General features: G+C 42.9%; 1 protein-coding gene across 1 annotated transcript in view; it reads left to right on the top strand.

Moving 5' to 3' along the window:
• The window catches only part of CDH23 (cadherin related 23), a 671,672-nt gene that overhangs the window by 447,925 nt on the left and 197,384 nt on the right, over positions 1-26,363 (top strand). Inside the window, exon 20 of the mRNA XM_069981852.1 lies at positions 8,938-9,045. Within this exon, the coding sequence (XP_069837953.1) occupies positions 8,938-9,045 (108 nt within the window). The remainder of the gene's footprint in view (positions 1-8,937; positions 9,046-26,363) is intronic.

The raw sequence follows: 26,363 nt of genomic DNA, 5'->3' as shown, positions 1-26,363 counted from the left end.
TTTTCTGGCGGGAACTCAGTGATATACAGTGCCCCCTGACTACTGCCTTGTGGGCTTCCCATAGTATTGCATCGGAGGGAACCAAACCCTCGTTCTTGAGAAAATAAGCAGAAATGCAGGATTTGATCGAGTCTCTGGTAATCTGATTTTTTAGCAGAGTCTCGTTCAATCGTGGCATTCTCTAGTTGGAGTGTGCATGTAAGCCAATTGAATCAGAACAGGGCCATGATTCGACCAGGAGATAGGCTCGATTTGGGCACGTCTAAGGAGGCGGACCGTAGGGATGTTGCCAAAAAAATAATCGATTCGGGAGTGAGTCCTATGAGGATGAGAATAAAAAGTTAAAGTTTTCTCCGTAGGGTGATCGATCCTCCAAAGGTCATATAGTTTATGAAATCGTATAAGCTTACGAAATTCTAAGGACAATCTGGACTGATCAGCCGAGGAGGATCTGCCGGAGATCAAATGTCTATCATTAATTTCCGAGAATGGGATATTGAAATCTCCACCTAAGACTCTGCAAGCAGGGGGATATTTTGCAAGGCGCTAGAGCACCCTACGGAGAAAGGGAATTTGTGCCTTATTTGAAGCGTATACATTACAAAAGATTATGGGTCTACCTTGAAGGGTACCCTCCACAACCACAAATCTCCCCCCTGGGTCCACAAAGGAAGAGGACACCGCAAACGGACAATGTCGAGAGAATAATATAGCTATTCCCGCCATTTTGGTTCCCCTTGAAGCTGAACGGACAGTTGGGAAGGCATGATGGGCAAAATGAAAATTGTTGGAGGCATCAAAGTGAGTTTCCTGTAGGAAAACCACATCTGCACGCAGTGTTCGCATTTCTCTAAGGAGAAGGTGGCGATTTGAGTTGGAGTTGAGGCCTTTTACATTAAGAGATACACAATTAATCATTCTATCGGCTGCATAAGGAGGAAAAGCAGATGAATACACTCATCCGATCTGTAGAATGAGAAGAACCTGAAAGCAAACTCAACTGCCCTGTACTGACAGCAGGTGTGGCCGACAGAATCTGAGGGAGGAAACATGAGGGATGGGAAGACAAGGGGACATAAACACAAAACAGAACAAAAAGCCCACAATGGGCAGCGGCACAAGGCCAGGAACCCGGACCTCCAGTGCCCGGGTAGGGGTACCAAACACTCTCCAACTTGGTGGCCAAGAAAAAAAAACAGAAAAGGCAACTCAGAGTTGAAGACAAACATACCCCAGAGGGGAAGAAGGATAAATCCAGTCAACAGTATTATAACTATTAACAATAATCTGTGTAGAGCTCGTCCACACGGCTATGCACTCATAAACTAAAGAAAAGACCCAGGAGTAAGTATCATGAGAATGTCATAGAGGAGGGCAGACACAAATCACCAAACAATAACAACTCAAACAGCAGAAGAAATAGGAAACTGTCCAGCACATATGTAGGGCCTTCACGCAGGATCGTCTCTAGTGGATCGGCGGTGTGCTGAGGAGATGGAGCTTCAACGTCTGCATTTGTTACGGACCGATTGACAGCCTGATGGAGTGGGTGGCGGGGGGAAAGGCCAAGGTCCAATCTGTAATCTTGGGAACAGGGATTCCCAGCAGCTCACAGAATTTGGGCAGGTCAGCTGGGGTTCTCAGGACAGCCGAGCGCCCGTCCTTACGCGCAGAAAAAGCGAAAGGGAAGTTCCATCTGTATGGCACATCATAATCTCTCAAGGCAGCAAGAAGGGGTCTCAGCAGGCGCCTTTTCTGGAGGGTTATCCAGGAAAGATCCATGAACAATTGAATCGCGGCCCCATCAAAGTCTAAATCCTTTATTGCCCTGGATTTGGCCATAATTGCCTCCTTAACAGTATGATCGTGTAAACAGCATATAACATCACGTGGAGGGCCCGATGAGGGCCGAGGTTTCAAGGCCCTATGCGCCCTATCGAACTTAATTCTGTGGGCAGGTGTCTCGCCTAGAATCATATTAAACATGCCCTCCAATGTAGAGGCAAGGTCTTCGTCTCTGGTGGCTTCCGGGAGGCCCCGTATTCTAATGTTATTGCGCCTGCCCCTATTATCAAGGTCCTCCATGTGGCGCTGCATGTCCTCTAATGCTGTATTTTGGGCACAGACTGTAGATTGTAACGACCCAATATTCTCTCTAGTAGCATCGTGTTTGTCCTCTAATGATTCAATACCGGAAGCAACATGCAGTATATCTTTTCTGACCACTGCTATCTCAGTTCTGAGTGTGTCCTTTACCTCTGCTATGAGGGCATGAAGGTCCCATTTTGTGGGGAGTTGGGACAGAATCTGGTGGATATTGTGGGAAGTAGCTCCAGCTGTGGAGACATCAGAGTCAGATTCAGTTTGGCAAAATTATTATTTATGAAGATATAAATTGCTGTGTCTATGTAATGCACTGTATGGTAAAAGCAACATGATATCATTATTCTATAGGTCATTTAAATTAAATCCTTTTTTCTTTTTTTTTTGCAATTATTAATAAAATGGGCCTATTTTGACACTTATAACGGTTTTTTTTTTTCACCTAGGGGGCTGTATGGGGTTTCATTTTTTCCGCCATGATCTCTAGTTTTTATTAATACCATACTTGTGAAGATCGAACGTTTTGATCCTTTTTTAATATTTTTTTTTATATTTAATGTAAAAAAAATCATTAATTCTAGCAGTTTTTTCCCTTTTTTCATCTACACCGTTCGCCATTAGTGATGACAATTGTTATTATACATATATATATATATATATATATATATATATATATATATATATAATTGTTTTAATAGATCGTACAGTTACGCACGCTACGGTATATTGTATGTTTATTTATTTTTATATGTTTTATTTATATAATGGGAAAGGGGGGTGATATAAACTTTTATTGGGGCTTTGGGGTATTTATAAATAGACCTTTTTACTTTTTTTTACACATTTTAAGTCCCCTTGGGGGACTTTTACATACATTTATCAGATTATACACACTGATCATTGCTATGCCATAGGCCTGTGGCAGACTTAACCAGCAGAGCACCGATTAGACCACACGGAGGAAGGTGAGAGACCTCCGGCAGTCCATTAGAACAATCGGGATCCCATTCGGTAAAAGTGACAGGGAACTGCCCCTGTCACTTACACCTAAACACAGCGGTCTCAGCGTTTAAGGGGTTAATGACACACTGCACCGCGATTGTTGCAGCCTGTCATTAACGGTGAGGGCCGGGCTGCTCACTGCAGCCATTCCCCACCTCCTATGAAGCGCGCTCTGCTCCGGAGCGCGCTTCATAGCCTAGGACATACCGGTACACCCAGAGTCTCCTGGGGACAGTGACCCATGGCGTACTTGTATGTCCAGGGTCGTCTGTGGGTTAATATCATTTGACATCTGTAATGAATATTTAGAACATATATTATCACCTACCAGTCCAATGGCTATAATCACAGATTTTTGAATGACCAGTTGAGTTTCCTAGAAGTAGAATTATTATTATTAAATAATTACAGTCACACGGTTGAAACTGTAGAGGTTGCCATTTTTATTAATACTTGACTGTTCCATGTGCTGCTGTCTTTTCCCCCCTAGTCCCATATATAGTCTGTCCTTTTCACAGCACATTGCTGCAGATATCGGTGAGAATTAGTTTTACGTTACTGCAAAAAATGTGGGATAACATAATGGCATGAAAAAAATATAAGGTTACGTCATCATAACACCTATGGTATTCAGCTGTTGAATTTCAAGTCTAAAAATGGTTCATTATTTTTAGCCATTGCTTTTACTATATCATTGAACTACCAGCTCGCAGTTAAAGCTAGGTAATCCTGGTAAACTTAAAGGTAGACTTTTTTATTGATGTGTGTTGTGACACAGTGATGACTGCAGGTTCCCTTCTCTGATGAATCTGTCACAACATACCTCACTGCAATTACCTTTGCTATGGCTAAATTATGCTGGCTCATATGTGGAATAGAGTTGCAACTTTTATTCTGATTTGCACATATTTTTTTATAAAATATTCAATCTCTCCCATGGCAGAATAGACATTATTTTGGAGTACTCCAGAGCAAAGGCACAAATAAATATGGGACTATGAATGTCGTCACCTCAACAGACTCCTAACGCCTTAATATCTATATGATAGTGGTGTAAATATCTGTTTGTTCTGAACAACAACAGGAAAGTTACTTTCATTTCATATATAAAAGTTACAATGTTAACAAAATAAAGATTCCAACATCAAGGTGTTCTTTACTATACTAATCCAAATACTTGCTCTTATGTGAGGCAGTGGTGGATAGATCTGGTGTGATCGCTCTTCACTGCATCTTATTTGACCAAAGTTAGAAAAGGCAACCCGACCCCCGCTAGAACCCCAGATACTTACCCCAGCTCGCGAAGTCCCATTCGTGGAGCCGATCCCGGGACGGAGATATCCTTGTCGGAAGCCTGGCGCGCGCTGCATAGAGTCCGATGCCCATAGAGGATGAATGGAGCCGTCATTCTCTATGGGCATCGGACTCATCTCTGCAGTGCGCGTGCCGGGCTTCCAACAAGGATATCTCCATCTCAGGACCGGCTCCAGGAGCAGGACTTGGCGAGATGGGGTAAGTATCCGGGGCTCTAGCAGGGGGGACGGGCGACCTTCACCCTGACACGGAGGTGACAGGTTCCCTTTAAAGGTGTTGTTCAGGTAAAGTAAATAGTTTTTAACAGGGTCAGGGTGACTTAAAGCGACTCTGTACCCACAATCTGAACACCCCCCCCCCCCCCCCCCAAACAGCTTGTACCTTCAGATATCTGCTTTTAATCCAAGATCTGTTCTGGGGTCTGTTCAGCAGGTGATGTAGTTATTGTCCTTAAATACAACTTTCAAACTTGCAGCCCTGTGTCAAATTGCCTAGAGTACCCATGTCCTAGGATTGCGACACCCCTCCGTCCCTCTTCCCCACCCTCTTCATCATTAGGAATGTCCCTAGAACAATTTCTCCTATTCATCACCTGTGTGAACACTGCACGTGTTGTTAAGGCACATGCGCAGTGTTCAGACAGGTGATGAATAGGAAAAATCCAGCCTGGGGGCATTCCTAGTGATGAGGAGGGTGGGGAGGAGGGACAAAGGGGTGTCGCAATCCTAGGGCGCGCACACTCTAAGCCACACCAATTTGACACAAGGCTGCAAGTTTAAAAGTTGTTTTTTAGGATAATAACTGCATCACCTACTAAACAGACCCCAGGGCAAATCTTGGATTAAAGCAGCTATCTGACGGTACAAGCTGCTTGGGGGGGTCACGTCGCTTTAAAAAATAATAATAATAACGGGTACCTGCCCAGTCCCATATTGCTGCCATTCTGAAGGTGCCCAGGTACCCAGTATATACTACTTCCTGAAAATCTCTTAATATGCAGTTGATACCTACTCAGCCAATCAGTAGTCAAGGTGGGTCATTGCTTTAACCCTTTGAGGACCAGGCCCAAAATGACCCAGTGGACCGCACAAATTTTGATCTTAGTGTTTTCGTTTTTCCCTCCTCCCCTTCTAAGAGCTCTAGCACTTTCAGTTTTCTATCTACAGGCTATAGGATAGGCTATAGGATAGGCTAGGATATAAATAGGTGAAATCGTAAAAAAGTATGCAATATGGTAACGTTTGGGGGGTTTTTACACAAATTCTCTAATGTTATATATATATTTTTTTATGAAATCCTTTTTTTTGGCAATTAATTATTAATAAAATGGGCCTATTGTAAAGCTTATAACGGTTTCATTTTTTCACCTATAGGGCTGTATGGGGTGTCATTTTTTTCCGCCATGACCTCTAGTTTTTATTAATACCATATTTGTGAAGATCCGACGTTTTGATCACTTTTTATTATTTTATATATATATATATATAACTCCTATTCTTGCTAAAATAAGAAAATTGTGCTAAGAAAAAATGTACTACAATGTCCATCAGCAATTTTGATATAAAGCAACTTTACTGCATTGTACTTTGAGGTGAATGTTTCTGCCTTTTTACCACTGTACTAACATAGTGTTTGCAAACTTTTACAAGTTTACCCAAAAACTATTTTACCAATGTAAAGTCTGATTGCCACTTTAAGGCTATGTTCTCACTATGTAAAAACAATGGCCATATTCCATAACAATGGCTGTTGTGCAAAGGACGAATGTTTAAAAAATTTAGTTTACACAACAACGACCGTTGTTAAAATACTCTTGTTGTTTCTACATAGTATGAACATAGTCTAAATATCACCTAACAGTGTAATGCAAGCATTTACCCCTTAACGTCAGCCATTCGGCTATATACGTTCATGCAGCCCATACCCCGTGCAGCAGGAACACGTATAAATGCTGCTGACTCTGAAGGGGTTTTAATATGTGCAGGGCTGTTTCAATGCAATCGGCCCTGCAAACATTACTGTCCCCAGACCCGATACAGAAAATATCCTGTAAGGCATGTTTCTGCACTTAATGCAGTATTATTAACCGTCGCCCTAAAGCCCTGATCTTGTTGCCTCTATGATATGCTGCTATTGCTTTGCCTAAATGTAAATGTATTACATGTGAGAGGTTTGATTTCTGTTTTAATGCTGCCTAATAAATATTAATAGAGATGTGTTAACACAAACATGCTCATGCGGATAACAGGAGCACGGTACAGGGCGCAGCAGTATGATATTCAATTAACAGTTTTCTAGAGGGAAGTGTAAAGACATTTTAATTACTACGTGTAATTAATTTGTGCAAGAAAAAGCTGCACTTACACCGCTCAGTTTATTACAGTACCTTGCTTAAGCGGTGATCACCTGGAAACAGCAAATGAATAGTATGAAGAAATGTTAGACGAAGAAAGATTTAGAATGTCAATAGAATGCTACAGGAAATAGCAAGTTGTAACGATGCTGGAGGGTTGCTAGACTGCAAAACCTTATTTTATCTTTCTTTAACAGCCACTTTTCCTGAGTCCTAAAAATACCCACAGACTCTAATGGTAGAGCAGTATAGGTAGAGCCACCAGGTCATATCATTAAAAGTAAGTGAATAAGTATAGGTAGAGCCACCAGGTCATATCAGTTAAAAGTAAGTGACCCAGGTCATATAAGTTAAAAGTAAGTGAATGAATACCCACCAAGCATGATAGCAGCTTATGAGGGTTGTAGCAGTTACAGGATGAGTAACTACTCATTAAGGAGATTGAATCACATAAAGGTTACAGTACAAACTACAGACAATAAAGAATTACAACAGGGCAACAATGTCCAAGAAATCGGGCAAAACCAGCAAAGAAACAAACTGGCAACAAAAACTAATTCTAATTTCACAAAATTATACAAAAAAACACATAGAAAAGGGCAAAGAGCACAAACACACAGTGGCTTAGCAATCTCACTGTCAGGTGCAGTACATGAATACATGAGGTACAAGAGGCACAAAAGGTACAGTACATGAATCCATTAGAAAACCTAGCAGTCACGAGTATCCAGATACTTTCAAAAATAACATTGATCCTTGAATCTGGCAAAAGCCACATACTGTCAGCGGCTAAACCAAATTAAAATAACAAAAATAATAATGACATAGCATAATACAAGTATAGGGAAGCACATGGTTTTATGTGCTTTACCAGTACTTGCTGTAGAACTGCAACTAACCATTAATTTTTGGTGCAGAGTTTTTTAAAATTGCCATCTCCACGGGGATCCTTCCATGCAGTCAATCCAAAGCTTTTATTAATTTATTATAGTTATCTTGTAGGCTTGTTTTTGAGGACTAGATCATTATATTTAGGCATGCCGCTAGAGAAACACTTTCTTGTACTATCAGAATTCATGGTTTTTGGGCTAGGTTATATCTCATCCACAACATATCCATGAGTGTAGTTAGACTTAGTGCTGTATCTAATAACTGTTATTAGAAATTTCTCAGTTTTGGTAACACAGATCACTAAAATATAATAAAATTTTATTCTTTTCTAATGCAGGAAAGCAGGCAGTATTCTTAAATATTCCATAGTTCTCTAGTGGCATATCGATTGGCACTGTGCACATGGCATTGCTCACTGGTGACATTCGGCTGTTCTTAATAGTCCCATAGATGTTTCTCAGGGGTACTACAGGGAATAGTGGAATGTTTTATTTTACAAGCTTGTTCCATAGGGCAATAATACAGTCACATTTTATTGTCCATATTACAGCTGGAACAATCAAATATAATGATATCATTCCAAACCTTGTTTCTCATCTTTTTTTCTGGAATTCCTGTAGAATATTCTCTGGTCACAGCATGCAGTTCTTGTAAAATGTTAGTAGTGACAAATCTAGGCATTTTGCTAAACACACACTGCAAAATAAAATAAAAAATATAGCTATAATTTTGAGGTTAAAATACGACCGTGTTTTCAACATAATATTGCGCTCTATTGAAGTCAATGGGAAATTGGCCAGCAGTACACGCACCGTATAGAATAATTGCCATAATTGATAACCAAAATCTAAATAATGAACATGCCTAGGCTATGTTCAAACTTGGTTTAACAGCGTCCATTGCATAGCAACATACGCTGTTAAACTGCCGGCCTCTGGGCTGCATTCAGGACATTCCTGCAGCCAATACTTCTGCATTGGCTGCAGGAACATTCTATTTTTACACATGACTTGCGGGCACCATCGGGTGTGCCTGAAAATCAATTAGCAATCCACTTTAATGTAAAGTTCGTCCGCCAGCCCTCTTTACATTGTGTGAACAGCTATTATTTCCGGACGCTCTTCACCGAATCAGCGTTCGCCATTAACTTTAATAAGTTAAATGCAGACATGTCTTCTAGTGTCACTAAGAAGTTCTAAATGTGTTTTCACATTACAAGGGCATATTATGTGGTCAATTGTTATATAATATGATATACGCTTTGATTATTATAGGTAAATATCACTTTGTTGGACATAAATGACAATGCTCCTCAGTGGAAAGATGAACCGTACCTTATCAATCTAGTCGAGATGACTCCACCAGATTCAGACGTCACTACGGTATGTTGCCATTTCCATTTCGTGATGTTAAAGATTGTAAGCTATGCATCTTGTTTTTACAGTTATCCTGTAGTAGATCATGTCTCTGTTTTATCAATGCAAAGCCAGGTTGGTGGACTGACATCTATTTAGTTTGGAGAGGAATTGGTTTATGAAGACTGTTAAAGGGATTTCCAAGATTTTCTGAAGGTCTTCTGACATGGCATGCAGTTGTGTAGAGCCACAAACGAATGCCAATTAGCAAGATTGACGCTCCTTTGTACTGCCTTTACAACGCACAATTAATTGCGTGGCCGCACCATGCAGAAGATTGCTGGGGTCACAGGAAAGATCGCTGGTGGCAACATGATACTGTGGGGGTGTTTTTTAGGCCTTTGGGATAAGAAAGAGTGGTCAGGTTTCAGGAACTGGTCTTCAGACTGGGCCAACGGTTTTCCTTCTAATAACACAGTGAAAGGGAACTATTCAGCCCAGTTGGGCTGATATGGTTCCCTGGAGCACTGTATAAAGCTTCTAAGCAGCCTGTGACACGTACTGGCAGTCGCTTCAGCAGAAGCTTTGTATCGAAGAAAATGAAGTTTTATTACCCGTGCGCGTGGCAGGCAGAGACGGGCAGGTACACATCTGGATGTTCCCCCACCTGTGTGTAGTCACCGCTCTCTGCCTGTCAGCACACTCGGAGGGGTCGATTGACAGACAAAAAGGCCTGACAAGGAGAGAGTGGTGGCTACACACAGTCTGGGAGCCACCCAGATGACTACCTGTGCGCCAATGACTGCTGCGCGCCCCGGGTAATAAAACTTAATTTTCTTCAGTATAAAGCTTCTGCGGCAGCTGCGGGCGGTAAGTGCCACTAGGCTGCTCAGGAGCTTTATACAGCGCTCCAGGGAACCATATCAGCTCAATTGGGCTGATTGGTTCCCTTTAAGCACACAGAGAAGACAACACAGGAGCGGCTTAGGAACAACTTTAAGAATATTCTTGGTTAACCTAGCCGGCACCCTGACATGAACCTAATCAATTCTCTCTGAAGAGACCTGAAAATAGCTGTCTACTGACACTGCCCATTCAACCTAACGACTTGACAGGATCTGCAGAGAAAATGGGAGAAAATACTCAAATTCAGAGGTGCAAACCTTGTGGAGTCATACCTAAATGTGTACACAGAACATTAGCAAAAGTTTTGAAAAAGAGACAGTTGGCAGACACCAAATGGCCTGGAAACTCGCAGCGGTTGTAGAGCAGGTAAGTATGCATGTTTGTTATGTTCCCTGCAGCCCCAGCAACATGCTTATCATTTATCACTGATCAACTATTTAAACATGCTTGAACTCTGGTGTTCTCTCGACAGTATACACGGATACAGTAACTTGTATCACTATTATCCTAACTTTTTAAAGTTAATATTTAAAGTGTTATGTTTCCATGACATCTTTTTTTGGCTGCTTCACAGCCCCCTTTTTGGATGTCCCTTATTTCGGTGCAAAATGCAGGTCATATTATGCAAATTACACCCACAATTTGCATATTACAGCATTCAATTTGAACCACAATGTTTAATTTTTATTGGTATTATTTGGGTATACAAGAAAAATTTTGACTGCTTTTTATTATTTTTTTCTGATATAATTTTGAAAAATCCTTACCTCCGTCTCTCGGGACACTAAAATGTGCGGGGCCGATCACATTGAAACGGACCTGTACGTATAAAATCCCCTTCATGGCCACAAACGTTAATATATACTACCGTTCAAAAGTTTGGGGTCACATTGAAATGTCCTTATTTTTGAAGGAAAAGCACTGTACTTTTCAATGAAGAGAACTTTAAACTAGTCCTAACTTTAAACAAATACACTCTATACATTGCTAAAGTGGTAAATGACTATTCTAGCTGAAAATGTCTGGTTTTTGGTGCAATATCTACAAAGGTGTATAAAGGCCCATTTCCAGCAACTATCACTCCAGTGTTCTAATGGTACAATGTGTTTGCTCATTGGCTCAGAAGGCTAATTGATGATTAGAAACCCCTTGTGCAATCATGTTCACACATCTGAAAACAGTTTAGCTCGTTACAGAAGCTACAAAACTGACCTTCCTTTGAGCAGATTGTGTTTCAGGAGCATCACATTTGTAAGGTCAATTAAACGCTCAAAATGGCCAGAAAAAGAGAACTTTCATCTGAAACTCGACAGTCTATTCAACTCGAACTCGAAAGGCTATTCAATGCGAGAAATTGCTAATAAATTGAAGATTTCCTACAACGGTGTGTACTACTACCTTCAGAGGACAGCACAAACAGGCTTTAACCAGAGTAGAAAAAGAAGTGGGAGGCCGCGTTGCACAACTAAGCAAGAAGATGAGCACATTAGAGTCTCTAGTTTGAGAAACAGATGCCTCACAGGTCCCCAACTGGCATCTTCATTAAATAGTACCCGCAAAACACCAGTGTCAACATGTACAGTGAAGAGGCGGCTGCAGGATTTTGGGCTTCAGGGCAGAGTGGGAAAGAAAAAGCCATACCTGAGACTGGCCAATAAAAGAAAAAGATTAAGATGGGCAAAAGAACACAGACATTGGACAGAGGAAGACTGGAAAAAAGTGTTGAGGACGGATGAATCCAAGTTGGAGGTGTTTGGATCACAAAGAAGAACGTTTGTGAGACGCAGAACAAATGAAAAGATTCTGAAAGAATCCCTGACGCCATCTGTTAAGCATGGTGGAGGTAATGTGATGGTCTGGGGTTGCTTTGGTGCTGGTAAGGTGGGAGATTTGTACAGGGTAAAAGGGATTCTGAATAAGGAAGGCTATCACTCAATTTTGCACCGCCATGCCATACCTAGTGGACAGCGCTTGATTGGAGCCAATTTCATCCTACAACAGGACAATGACCCTAAACACACCTCCAAATTGTACAAGAACTATTTACAGCAGAAGCAGGCAGCTGGTATTATATCATAGGTAATGGGAGTGACCAGCGCAGTCACCAGATCTGAACCCCATTGAGCTGTTGTGGGAGCAGCTTGACCGTATGGTATGCCAAAAGTGCCCATCAAACCAATCCAACTTGTGAGAGCTGCTTCTAGAAGCGTGGGGTGCAATTTCTCCAGCTTACCTCAACAGATTAATAGCTAGAATGCCAAAGGTGTGCAATGCTGTAATTGCTGCAAAAGGTGGATTCTTTGACAAAAGCAAAGTTTGATGTAAAAACAATGTTATTTTAAATACAAATAATTATTTCTAACCTTGTCAATGTCTTGACTCTATTTTCTATTCATTTCACAACGTATGGTGGTGAATAAGTGTGACTTTACATGGAAAACACAAAATTGGGTGACCCCAAACTTTTGAACGGTAGTGTATGTTCCTGCTGCATGAGACACCTGCAGCAGGAAAGTATATAGCTGTATTGTGGACGTGAAGGGGTTACTATGAAAAACAGAATAAAATGCAATTTATGCCCTCATATGATTAAGTTGTTGAAAAATAAAAATAAAAAAGTTATGGCTCTTAGAAAGTGACCATGAAAAAAACAAAGAAAATTGCTTGGTCACCAAGGCCTAAAAATAGATCAGTCACTACACTCTTCTGCCTATCAAGAGAACTGCTGAATGTAATGATGGAAGTGACACATTTTTCCATTCAGCATTTCTGTCACTGGTTTCTGCTGCCCTTATAATAGTAACAGATTTCCTGTAAATGGAAATCCCTGTTCTAGGTTACACTGTGAATTATGGTAAAATTCATGTGTCAGAAAAAGTGACACATCAAATATTGATATGGCTTCCATGGGGATTTTACATAGAAAACAGCCAAGAAGTAGATTAGACAGACCCATTGCAGCTGCATTCAAAAAATTGTAAAAATCCACCATGTGAACATACCCAAACCTTACTTTCAACAAAGTACGGTATATATGAAAATGTTTAAGTTTATGTGTCCTAATGTAGACTATTTGTTGTTAGCATATAGTTTATATGGAGAGATTCTAATAATGCTTTGCTTTGCATTTGAGTACCGGTGGCATCCTGCAAAACATGGAGACAGCCATGGGCTCAGTTCACACAATGTTTTTTTTTAGAAAAGAATGGACGCTGATTGTAATGAAATCAGCGTCTGTTCTTTCCTGCAGCATCAACATTTTATTGAATTCAGTGCAATGCTGCCCGCTGTGTTCCAACATCGTTATTTTAACCCCTTAACGACCGCGGGCGTAAGTGTACGCCCCCAAAACCCGTGCCTTAACGCAAACGGGCGTACATTTACGCCCGCGGTTTCCCCGATCGCTGCGTGTACACACGCAGCGATCGGGGAAGATGGCCTGCTATAATGTATAGCAGGCCATCCCTGCTTGTCGGCACGGGGGGTGATTAACCCCTCCCGTGCTGACGATCGCCGCTATTGGCTGATCAATTCAGATCAGCATATGGCGGCGATCTGCAGCTTTCCGGGTCATCTGTGACCCGATGGCCCGGAAAGCAATGGCGGTCGGTGCTGTCCGAGGACGGCACCGACCGCCATTACTGTTAAAAGTAACGGTGGCCACGGTGCCACGTCCCGATCGCCGGGACCGGCCGGCCGCTCCCGGCGATATAAGTACCCCATGAAAGGGTTAAATACCTGCTGTGGACACCTCAGCTAGGTAGCTGAGGTGTCCAGAGCAGGTATTGACCCATACTCACCGGATCCAGCGTCCCGAGCGCGTCTTCCGGGTTCCGAACGCGACTTCCGGGTTCCGAACGCGTCATCGTCTTCGTCGGCGTCTTCGTCTTTTTCCGGCGGTCCCCATCGGTAATCATCGGCTCCAGCGTCGTCAAACTTCGGCTTTTTCCCGAATTGGCGTTCTACTGCCCCCTAGCGGCTGATAAGTGTATATAATACACATATCAGTAGCTATAGGGTTGAAGAAAGATTTTTTTTTTTTTTCCCAATTTTTTTTTTTCTATTTTCCGCACCCTATCGCCGCTGAGTGCTGATCAGCATCGCACGTAAGTGCGCCGCTGATCAGCAACTCCTCCTTTTTGGCGTAGAGTGTTTTTTTCCTATATCCTACAGCCACGGTCTGCTTATAAGTGCCGCACATAAGTGCGGCATTTATCAGCAACTCCTTTCTTGGCGTAGTTTTTTTTTTTATACTTAATGTTAAAAAAACATGTAAAAAACACCATTACACTACACGGAATAAAGTTTGACACTACACCACTACATACCCCATATACCAATCCCCGTATAAAGATGGCCCCCAGGGTGTTTTCGGTGTCGGACGCATATGCTATTATTGCCTCCGACACCGAAACAGCCAGTGAGGATGAATGGGGGGGTCATTTGTTCCTCCATTCATCCTCATCATCCTCATCATCCAGTGACGTGTCTGGGGGTAGCGTAGCGTATGCTGCCCCCAGACACGTCTTTTCCGCCAGTACCGTCCCAATAAGAGATCACGGTATGGCGTGAAATTCTACAAACTCTGTGAGAGTACCTCTGGGTACACTTACAGATTTAGGGTACGTGCACACTGCGGAATGGCGAAGGATAACCCTTTGTGCATTCCGCAGCTGGCACCCGCCGGCAGACTGATGCAGGCGCGCGTCTCCACCCGTGTCATAGACTCCATGTTATGCTTGGGCGGATTCCATCGTCCGTCCAAAGAATGAACACATTTGACGGAGAGCGGAATCCACCTGTACATAGAATGGAGTCTATGACACGGACGGAGACGCGCGCCCGCATCAGTCCGCCGGTGGGTGCCAGCTGCGGAATGCACAAAGGGTTATCCTTTGCCATTCCGCAGTGTGCACGTGCACTTAGAGTGTATGTAGGAAGGGACACCCGAATCCAGCCCCCAGATGCCCCCTCCCCCCCCCCCATCCTCGGAGTTAGTGGGAAGATCGTTCGGGAACTGATCTTCCCACTGCTGGATAAAGGTCACCACCTGTACGGGGATAACTTTTATACCAGCACCCCCTCTTCCGGTCCCTCGCTGCCCTGTAGCTTGCGGCACGATCCAAACATATCAGTAGTAATAGCGCCCTAATATTTAGCAGCCATGGAGCGGACCCAGCGCTTATGGATATGAAGGACCCCGTATCGCACCAGGACAACATTTTCAGGTGACGTCCCCCACACTGGAAAACAGGAGACCCCAGAAGAAGTGCAGAGTGTGGTGTAACAGGGGGATCAGGAAGGACACCATTTTCCAGTGTGACGCCTGTCCTGATCACCCCGGCCTCTGCATACTGGATTGCTCCAAGGCGCACAACACGTCACTGGGGTTCTACATTATCTAAATTCTGCCCCTTATTCCTATTTCAGGGGTCACGTTGATCCAGGGATTATTCTGATCGCCATTATGGAGTCAGGAAGGAATTTTTCCCCTGTGATGAGGCTACTGTCGTCTGCCTCACGAGGGGTTTTTGCCTTCCTCTGGGTCAACACAGGTTGAGTTTGATGGACACCTGTCATTTCCAACCTTATAAAGTAATAATTGGCCTAATACCCCCAAATAAATTAGAATTGTCCCTTTTCCCCAGCTAAATAGGTATGGCCGCCATTCCTATTAGAGGATGCCATGATGCAATTACAAAGCCTCTGTGCGGCCAGGACAGTAGAAACCCCCCAACAAGTGACCCCATTCTGGAAACTACACCCCATAAGGAATCTAACAAGGGGGGCAGCGGGGATATGGCCCCCTGGTGACGGCCACATTTGGGACGTGAAAATGAAAAAAATTGTATTTTTTATTTTCACACCACATGTTCTACATATGTGCCCGTCACCAGTGGGGTCCATATGCTCACTGCACCCCTTGTTAGATTCCTTATGGGGTGTAGTTTCCAGAATGGGGTCACTTGTCGGGGGTTTCTACTGTCCTGGCAGCACAGGAGCTTTGTAATTGCGACATGGTCTCCATCCTCCATTCCAGCCTCTAAACGGCGCTCTGCCCCTTTGGTGGCTTGCCCTTTGCCCATATGGCACATTATGTCCACATGTGGGGTATTTTCGTACTCAGAGGAAATTACCCTACACGCTTTGCGTTTATTTTCTTTTTTAACGCCTTGTGGAAATGGAAAAAAATCAAGGCTAGACCAACATTTGGTGTAATTTGTTTTAAATTTTTACTCTTAATCATTAATCTTGTCTTGATTTTTTCATTTTCACAAGGGGCTAAAAAATAAAAAAAACACAAAATTTGTAGAGCAATTTCCCCTGAGTACGGAAATACCCCACATGTGGACATAAAGCGCCATGCGGGTGCAGGGTAAGCCTCCAAAGGGAAGGAGCGCCATTTGGTTTTTTGAGGCTGGATTTGGCTGGAATGAATTTCGAGGGGCCATGTTGCATTTAAAAGGCTCCTGTGTTGCCAAGACAGTTGAAACCCCCCACAAGTGACCCCATTATGGAAACTACACCCCTCAGGGAATGTAACAAGGGGTGTAGTGAGCATATGGACCCCACTGGTGACGGACACAAATATGGAACAATGTGGAGTGAAAATGAAATATTACATTTTTTACACTATAATGTTGGTCTAGCCTTGAATTTATTATTTTCACAAGGGGTTAAAAGAGAAAAAAAAAACACAAAATGTTTAGAGCAATTTCCCCCGAGTCAGTAAATACCCCACATGTGGACATAAAGCGCCATGTGGGCACAGGGCAAGCCTCCGAAGGGAAGGAGCGCCATTTGGATTTTGGAGGTTGGATTTGGCTAGAATGGATGATGAACGCCATGTCGCATTTATAGAGCCCTCGTGCTGCCAAAACACTGGAAACCGCCCACAAGTGACCCCATTCTGGAAACTACACCCCTCAAGGAATCTAACAAGGGGTGCAATGAGGATATGGACCCCTTGATGACGGGCACATTTTTGCCGTGAAAGTGAAAAAATGAAATTTTTCACTTTCACGTCACATTGTTCCACATTTGTGCCCGTCACCAGTGGGGTCCATATGCTCACTGAACCCCTTGTTAGATTCCTTGAGGGGTGTAGTTTCCAGAATGGGGTCACTTGTGGGGGGTTTCCAGTGTTTTGGCAGCACGAGGGCTCTGTAAATGCGACGTGGCCCTTGAAATCCATTCCAGTAAAATCCAGCTTCCAAAGGCCAATTGGCGCTCCTTCCCTTTGGAGGCTCGTCCTGCGCCCGCTTGGCACTTTATGTCCACATGTGGGGTATTTCCGTACTCGGGAGAAACTGCGCTACATGTTTTGTGTTTTTTTTTTCCTTTTATCCCTTTGTGAAAATGAAAAATTGAAGTCTAGAACAACGTTTTAGTGTAAAAAATACTTTTGTCTTTTTTCACGCCATATTGTTGGGAAAATCTGTGAAGCACCTGTGGGGTCCAGATGCTCACCGCACCCCTTGTTACATTCCTTGAGGGGTGTAGTTTTCTGAATGGTGTCCCTTTAGGGGTGTTTTTTAGGTTTTGGCACCCCAGAGCCTCTGCCAAGCTGAAGTGATACAGTCAGAAATGACCAAATATAACGGAGCCATTGAAATGCACTAGGCGCTCCCTTATATCTGAGGCTTGTGGTTGCGTCAAATAGCGCAATAGGGTCACATATGGGGTATTTCTATAAACTGCAGAAACGGGGCAATAAATATTGGGGCGTATTTCTCTGGTAATAAGTTTATAATTATGAAAAATATTGGATTACAATAAAATCTCTGCACAGAAAATTAAAATTTTCAAATTTCTTACACACTTTGCTTTTATTTCTGTGACTCCCCTAAAGGGTTAAAACATTTTCTGGATCTGCTTTTGCAGAGTTTGGGGGGTGTAGTTTCTGAAATGGGGTGCTTTGTGGGGCTTTCTAACATACAGGCCCCTCAAATACACTTTAAACCTGAACAGGTCCCTAAAAATATCTGATTTTGAAATTTTACTGAAAATTTGGAAATTTGCTGCTAATGTTTTACGCTTTCTATTGTCTAAAAAAATGAAATATAGTTTAATAAATGCCGCCATCATAAAGTAGACATGTTGCTAATGCTATTTAATATATAATTTATGTGGCATAACCATTTTCTGAATAAGCAGAAAAGGTTTAAAGTTGGAAAAATGCATTTTTTTACAATTTTTCACGTTATTTTGGTTTTTTTCATAAAGATTCGTTATAAGTATCGACTCCAATTTACAAGAAATGTGAAGTACAATATGTCACGAGAAAACAATCTCAGAATCAGCCGGATAGGTAAAAGCATCCCGAAGTTATTAATGAATAAAGTGACACAGGTCATATTCATAAAATTTGCTCCGGTCCTTAAGGCCATTTTAGGCCCGGTCCTTAAGGGGTTAATGTCTGTTCTTTAGAATGGGCTTTAAAACAATGAACATGCCTATTATTTCCAGATGTTGTTCGCTGAGCTGTTCCGGATCTGTTCACACAATGTAAAGTACGGCGGGCGGACCAATGGTACCCGTAATTCAGTTGTGAAAAGGTAATGTTTCTGATATTGAAACAGCAGTATCGGCTGCAGGAATGTGCCAAATGTCACCCAGTGTCCGGCAATATAGCACTGTCTGTTGCTATACAATAGACGATGTTATACAGCCATAGGCCAGGTCACGGAACGGCCGGCCTCTGGCCGGATCATCTCGGCCGGTACTTAAGTACCGGTCAGATGATCTTTCTGGCCGCAGAGCTCTGATGTGGGCACATCAGCGCACGCCCGCATAAGAGCTTGCCATAGCACACAGTGAAGCAAGCAGCCAGAGCCGCTCGCTTCACTGTGTGAACTGACAGGTCTTTCTGCGGCCGGAATTCGCTAAATTCCAGACGCAGAAAACTGACATGTCAGTTATTTGTGGCCCCGTATGGGATCCCAGGCGGAGCGTATTCGATGTGTATACGCTCCGTCCAGGATCTCATTAAAAGTAAGGCATTGTTCCACCACGCCAAAAGTACGGCCGTTGTTGCAATCGGCAACAACGGCCATACTTTTACGTAGTGTGAACATAGCCATAGGCTGTATCCATGTTTTCCAGGACTCCCAACGGCTACATCCAAGTATTCAGCCACCTTTATTCAAATGCACCTGTCTATACTATATACCCCAGTTTCAGGCAACCAATTAACTAGTGATTAACTAGGCTAGGGTAGTGCCTCTCTTTTTGACATTAGAAGCACCATGGGATACAATATTTGCTCATATAACACCCCTGACTTTCATAGCTGTCCTCTAACTGCTATTATCCTTGGCTGTATACGGGAGTGCCATAGTCCTACTGCAGTACTTTATTAACCACCAGAATTCTGCAATTTTTTTGAATATTCGAGGAATATTTTATTCACAAATTTATAAAACATTTGTTAAATTAGTCCTATTTGGACTAATTTAAAAAACATGAATATTCTGTAAAAAAATTGCATATTTTAGACTCCATAGTCAATGTCCTTCATAGTGTTTTATTAGAGCTCTGCTGGATCATTAAAGGAGAAGTTCTGCAAAAATTTTTTATTTAAGTATTGTATTGCCCCCCCCCCCCCCAAAACCTATACAAATCCCCAATATACATTTATTACAGGAAATGCTTATAAAGTGCTTTTTTCCCTGCACTTACTACTGCATCAAGGCTTCACTTTCTGGATAACACGGTGATGTCACAACCCGACTCCCAGAGCTGTGCGGGCTGTGACTGCTGGAGAGGATGATGGCAGGGAGACACTGAGGGACACATGGCACTGGAGGGACACTGAGCATCCCTTTGCCATACCTCTCCAGCAGCCACAGCCCGCACAGCTCTGGGAGTTGGGTTGTGACATCACCATGTTATCCAGGAAGTGAAGCCTTGATGCAGTAGTAAGTGCAGGGAAAAAAGCAATTTATAAGCATTTCCCATTAAAAAGTGTATATTGGTGATTTGTATAACTTTTGGGGGAAATACAATACTTTAATAAAAATTTTCACCGGACTTCTCCTTTAACAACGCCTTTAGGCTGGGTTCACACTACGTATATTTCAGTCAGTATTGTGGTCCATATTGCAACCAAAACCAGGAGTGGATTAAAGACACAGAAAGTATCTGTTCACACAATGTTGAAATTGAGTGGATGGCCGCCAAATAACAGTAAATAACTGCCATTATTTCAATATAACAGCCGTTGTTTTAAAATAACAGCAAATATTTGCCATTACATGGCGGCCATCCACTCAATTACAACATTGTGTGAACAGAGCCTTTCTGTGTTTTCAATCCACTCCTGGTTTTAGTTGCAATATGAGGACCACAATACTGACTGAAATATACGTAGTGTGAACCCAGCCTTAAATGGTAGAGCTGGGCTCTCCTAACTCCAGAATATAATGGTCCTTTTACATGGACCAATAATCATTCAGAAATTCATGATAACGACTAGTAATGAGCGAGCATGCTCGTCCGAGCTTGGTTCTAGATTGAGCATTAGGGTACTCGATGGTACTCGTTACCCGAGATAATCTCATCATCCATTTCCTGTAAGTTTGGGCGCTATTTCCCAGCCAATAAACATGCAGGAGACTCTTTGGTACATCCTGTGATCACGTGGGACCCATACATGTCGATAGCAGCGATTGGTTGGCTACTATTACTACAGACTGCTGGATGGGACTTGCAGTGCTGCTACCACGATTTAACCAGCACACTGTGGGGATCGGCTGCTGGCAGAAAGGAGACATTAGGTGTTGCATACAGACCCCTAAAAAGTGCTCAGTGTAGTCTTTTTTGATTTTGGGGCTGGTGGTGCTGCTGTACTACATTGGATTGCTGGGATTTGTAGTATACCTGCATAGAACTTCATTGGACGGGGGTGTCAGAGAGTGTCTGGTGTGCCTGCCCTTGCCTCCATGTTGGCTACTGCTGGGCCTTAACTGGCATCCATGTTGACTACTGGTGTGCATGCCCTTGCCTCCTTGTTGGCTACTGCTGGGCCCTAACTGGCATCCTTGTTGACTACAGGTGTGCCTGCCCTTGCCTCCATGTTGGCTACTTCTGGGCCTTCACTGGCATCCATGTTGACTACAGGTGTGCCTGCCCTTGCCTCCATGTTGGCTACTGCTGAGACTTAACTGGCATCCATGTTGACTACCGCTGGGCCTTTACTGGCATCCATGTTGACTACTGGTGTGTCTGCCCTTGCCTCCATGTTGACTACTGCTGGGCCTTCACTGGCATCCATGTTGACTACTGCTTGGCCTTTACTGGCATCCATGTTGACTACTGTTGTGCCTGCCCTTGCCTCCATGTTGGCTACTGCTGGGCCTTAACTGGCATCCATGTCAACTTCTGGTGTGCCTGTCCTTGCCTCCACGTTGGCTACTGCTGGGCCTAACTGGCATCCATGTTAACTACTGCTGGGCCTTCACTGGCATCCATGTTGAATACTGGTGTGTCTGCCCTTGCCTGCATGTTGGCTACTGCTGGGCCTTAACTGGCATCCATGTTGACTACTGCTGGGCCTTACCTGGCATCCATGTTGACTACTGCTGGGCCTTAACTGGCATCCATGTTGACTACTGCTGGGCCTGCCTGGCCTCCATGTTGGCTACTGTTGCTCCTGCCTGGCCTCCATGTTGGTTACTGTTGCTCCTGCCTGACCTCCATGTTGGCTACTGCTGCTCCCGGGAGTTCTCTGTGCGCTCAATGCCATGCAGTGTCTGGCCTAATTTTGGGGAGGCTCACTTGCTTCCTCACTCCCTTTTAATGGTTCTCTGTGTGCTCACTGCCATGCTAGGTCTGGTATAATTTTTGGAAGGCTGACTGGCTACCACTTCTACCTTGTTCACTCTGTCCTCACCGCCATGCTTTGTCAGGCTGAATTTTTGGCTGGTTCATGAAATGCTAGCTCTGTTTTAATGGTTCCCTGTGTTCTCACTGCCATGCTGTGTCAGGCTGAGTTTTTGGGTGGTCCATATGCCTACCTCTGTTTTAACCAGGCTGTTGCACAGAATTAGGCATAATGGTGCCATTAGGCAACCTCAGAGGCATGCATACATGCTGCCCCTGCTGTTTCCTGTCCATTTCCGTGGTGTTTGCATCATTTTCTGAGGTTGACAGGTTTTCACACGACCTTCACCCTCGCTCATCACTAATAACGACCAAAACTTAGCTATTATCTGCCTGTGTTAATGTAGCTACCAATCAAAGGATGAGCAACAAATTATAAATCGTGGTTATTCAACATGTCCTAAAATCATCACTGGTTGTTCTCAGATATTTTACAGATCAATTTAGAAACAGTCGTTCCAAGCAAAAATGATCAGGACAACAATCAAAATAACAAGGTTTTTACACGATTTAGCTCTTCATTTGCTTAAAAGGCTAAATTGTTGTTTCATGATCGCTAAACAATCGCTTGAGTGATTTATCAGTAAGTGTAAAAGGACCCTAAGACACAGGGGGCATTTATTAAGATTTTACAGTACAGTACATAAAAATGATAAATACACATCTATTCACACAGGTTTTCATGATGTAAGTGTATATAATATTGGTACAAAGGAGAAGAGTGAAAAAAAAGAAACAATACTGTGATATAATTATTTTTCATAATACTGTGCCAGTAAGCAATAAAATTCCATTATGTATGTATTACTTGTAATTACATTGTACAGTTACTCATTTGTGACTGTCACATTTGTGTAGCTGGTCACCGTTTAAACATCTTTATGTTCCGAATCTTTCTGGGAAAAGTAAATTACAGTGTAAGAGCTTGCATATATTTTAAGATAAGATGTAAGCCTTAGAAATTAAGTAATATAAGATGTTGGGGATTCAGCTGTAGCTATTGGTGAGATATACAGTATATCCTTAAAGGACAGATAGAGTATCATGGTCAGGCCATTGAGACACTGAGGGCCAAAGGCCATTGAGGTAAATCCAGTGGTTCAGTAGGATCTACGGATCTGCAGAATCTGTTGGTGCTATACAAATAAATATTATTATTATTATTATTATTATTTTTAAGGGCAGTGGAAAAAAATGTCCATAGTGTATCCGCAATCTGTCACAAAAAATGGAAAATAGATTGTTAAACTAAAGGGGAACTATCATCAAGTTAGACTAAATTGCTGATATGTCTCTATTGCACAGCCTTACCTTCCTCCTCGGCACCGTTCCAGTGCAGTTAGTCTTGGGCTCCAGTGAGAGGATTAGGAGCACTGGGGCGCCCATTAGGAGCACTGTCAGTCCCCATGGCGCTGATCTGGCCTTCCCCCGGCCAGCTTGCTCCATTCACTGTCATTAAGGGGGGGAACAGATGGACGCTATGGGGACGGGCAGTGCTCCTAATGCATGCCCCAGTCCTCCTAACAGTCTCAGTGGATCATGACTATCTGCACTGGAACATAGCAGAGGAGTAGGGTAAAACACATACCTTCCTCCTTTGCGTCTCTCTTGCAGTAGGGACATATCCGCAGGTTAGATTGGTCTAACCTGCTGATAGTTCCCCTTTAAAGTGATCTGTAATTTTTTGCAGATGTTACAGACGTTTCTTCTATAAAAATTAGGGACGCTCCCAAAGACTTCTATGGGACAATCCCTGATGAAAATACGGCTCATACTAGAACTTGTCAGTAATTTTTGCGGCACCAATTTATGCAGCTTACGGACAGTGTGAACAGCCCAATTCAAATCAATAAGCCCTAAATTTATACATAATTGTGGATACACAAGGGGTCAATGGCAATCATCTCACATAAATTGAGGCTAAAGGTTGTTTAAACAATATGTGACAAAAGATGACTGGGGAATGTACCCGAGAAGAACATAAACCTTTAGAGAGGTGAACAGATTATAATAAGTGTTGTTAGAAGACATGTATATATTTCTGTTTCTGTTTCATAGGATACCAGTTTCACTATCACAGTGTTCTTAGACTATAAAACATTCTTGTTTTCTAACAATGCAGTTTTAATGAAGTGTGTGCTAATATTGTTGATGTGTATTATAACACAGAGCGGGTTATTTGCCTTTTAAATACAATTCATCATAGTAATAAGTATGAGCAAGTGGCTTACCCTGAAAAATTAATTGAGAATTAAGATAATATGTGTTATTTAGGCTGTCAAGAGACAACAAATGTGTTGGCAATAATAATGACAGTTTTACTCTAGTTTCATATTAGGCAGAAATCATACTTCACTAAAATGCTTCACCAAAGTAGGGATGTGATAAAGTTCTCTATTATGCACCCCATTCCACTTCTGCCCCCAAGTTCTGCATGGGACTTGGACAGTAATGGAGCTATGCGAGATCTTGTTCTAAAGATCTCATCCAAGCCATGCTCTCCTATATATACAAGTTGTTTTTTTTTTTGGGGGGGGGGGGTCAGATTTTTTTCCCCTTTACTTTGAGACAAATTAATCAAAATGTTGCACCCAGGTTTATAAACTTATCGGAAACTGTGCATCACAACCTGTCAGAAAACAACCAGCCCTGAGGGCACTGTTACAGATTTTGCAATGGTATCCAGGATCTTTGTATTCTGGTTCCTGGATCATGCAACAAGGACTGTGGCTTAGAAGGGAAGTGGGTGTGACTTGGAATTGAAGTGGTGTGCAGTTTTTTCAAGAAGGGGGCATCTTTGAGGGTACATTAACACATACCAAGTCCACAGCAAAATTTCCTTGGAAATCTGCAGCAATACTCTGTACTGTCATTGCCTATGGCTTTACATTCTCAGGCTATGTTCAGACGCTGTAAGAGACTGGCCATTCCGTGAATCAGCCAGGTTGCAGAACAGCCGGTCTCAGAAAAGATCATTCCAGCCGGTACTGCAGTACTGGCCGGATGATCTTTAGCACCACTGAGTTCTGATGCAGGCGCATCCGTGCACTGACAGGGTTTTCTGCAGCCGCTATTCATTGAATAGCCAGTGGGGCAGAGGGGAGGCGTTACGGGGGGGTGCGGCAGCACGCTGAGGGAGCGCGGCCTCTGAGTGCGCCACATTTGTCATTTTTCCGGGGAAAAATTATAGTGAAACCTACACCAGCTCTGAGCTGGCGTAGCTTTATCTTATTTGTACGTACGGGCTCCGTGCGCTCAGAATTTATGTAGAGGCAATGCGCCCTTACATAAATCCTCTGAGCTCCGGAGCTGCGGGGACATTTGTAAGCCCAGCGTAAAAAACACCCAACTTAATAAATGTCCCCCAATGTGTATACTCTCCGTCCTGGATTTCCTCAGCCCTCAGCTCAACGTAAGTTCTGTACTAATCACGGCCGTTGCAACAACAGCCCTAATTACTGCGGAGCTTACGTTGTGTGAACATGGCCTCACTGTGTATTTTCATTCCACTGCGAGGATGTAGCAACTGCCCACTTAACCTAACATCTGTCAAGCTAATACATTACCTGTCTGCACTCCTGTCTGCTTATCCAGTGTCCGGGTCACTAACATTTTGCTCAGCTGACTGCGGTAGGACAGCTCACTGAGTGGCCAGGTGGGACATCAGTGACCCAGGAGCTGGAAAAGCAGGTGGGAGCATGGACAGGTAATGTATTAGCCCAGCAGCTGGTGCCTTAAGTGGGCAGTGGCTACAGTCTTGCAGTGAAATTCGACTGTACAGAGGATTTTGCTGCAGAACTCACAGCGTGACATCCGCTGCGAACTTGGTACGTGTAAACGTACCTAAAAATTTGCCAACATTTTGTAGTAGGTTATCAATGCAAAGTAAGTCAGTGATTGGTATTAAGCATTAGATAAGTCTAAGGCTGGGTTCACACACAGTATATTTCAGGCAGTATTTGGTCCTCATGTCAGGTCCTCATAGCAACCAAAACCGGGAGTGGATTGAAAACACAGAAAGGCTATGTTCACACAATGTTTAAATTGAGTGGATGGCCGCCATATAACAGTAAATAACGGCCATTATTTCAATATATCAGCCGTTGTTATAAAATAACAGCAAATATTTGCCATTAAATGACGGCCATCCACTTAATTACAACATTATGTGGACAGAGCCTTTCTGTGTTTTCAATCCACTCCTGGTTTTGGTTGCTATAAGGACCTGACATGAGGACCAAATATTGCCTGAATTATACTGTGTGTGAACCCAGCCTAAGGATGTATCAAACTTATCTTACAGCATAGGCCATTGTCCTAAATTTGCAGCATCGTTCGTCTCAGCCAATCCTTATCCTTCTCAACCAATCAATGATACAGAAAATACAAGTGATGTCATGTTTCACACTGCCATGCTCTCTAGTTATAACTTAGTCATGACTAAAAACCATGGCAATCTAAAATATGTCTCTTTAGTTTTCTGTATAATAGAAGATATATGTATGCATGCTGTTTTCCAAAAATTGTATATTTGTTCTTAAAAAAATGTAGCAAAG

This window comes from Dendropsophus ebraccatus, chromosome 8 (genome assembly GCF_027789765.1).
Source record: "Dendropsophus ebraccatus isolate aDenEbr1 chromosome 8, aDenEbr1.pat, whole genome shotgun sequence".
Taxonomy (NCBI): Eukaryota; Metazoa; Chordata; class Amphibia; order Anura; family Hylidae; genus Dendropsophus; species Dendropsophus ebraccatus.
The sequence above is the reverse complement of the archived record's forward strand: the minus strand, read 5'-3'. Positions and strand labels throughout refer to the sequence as shown.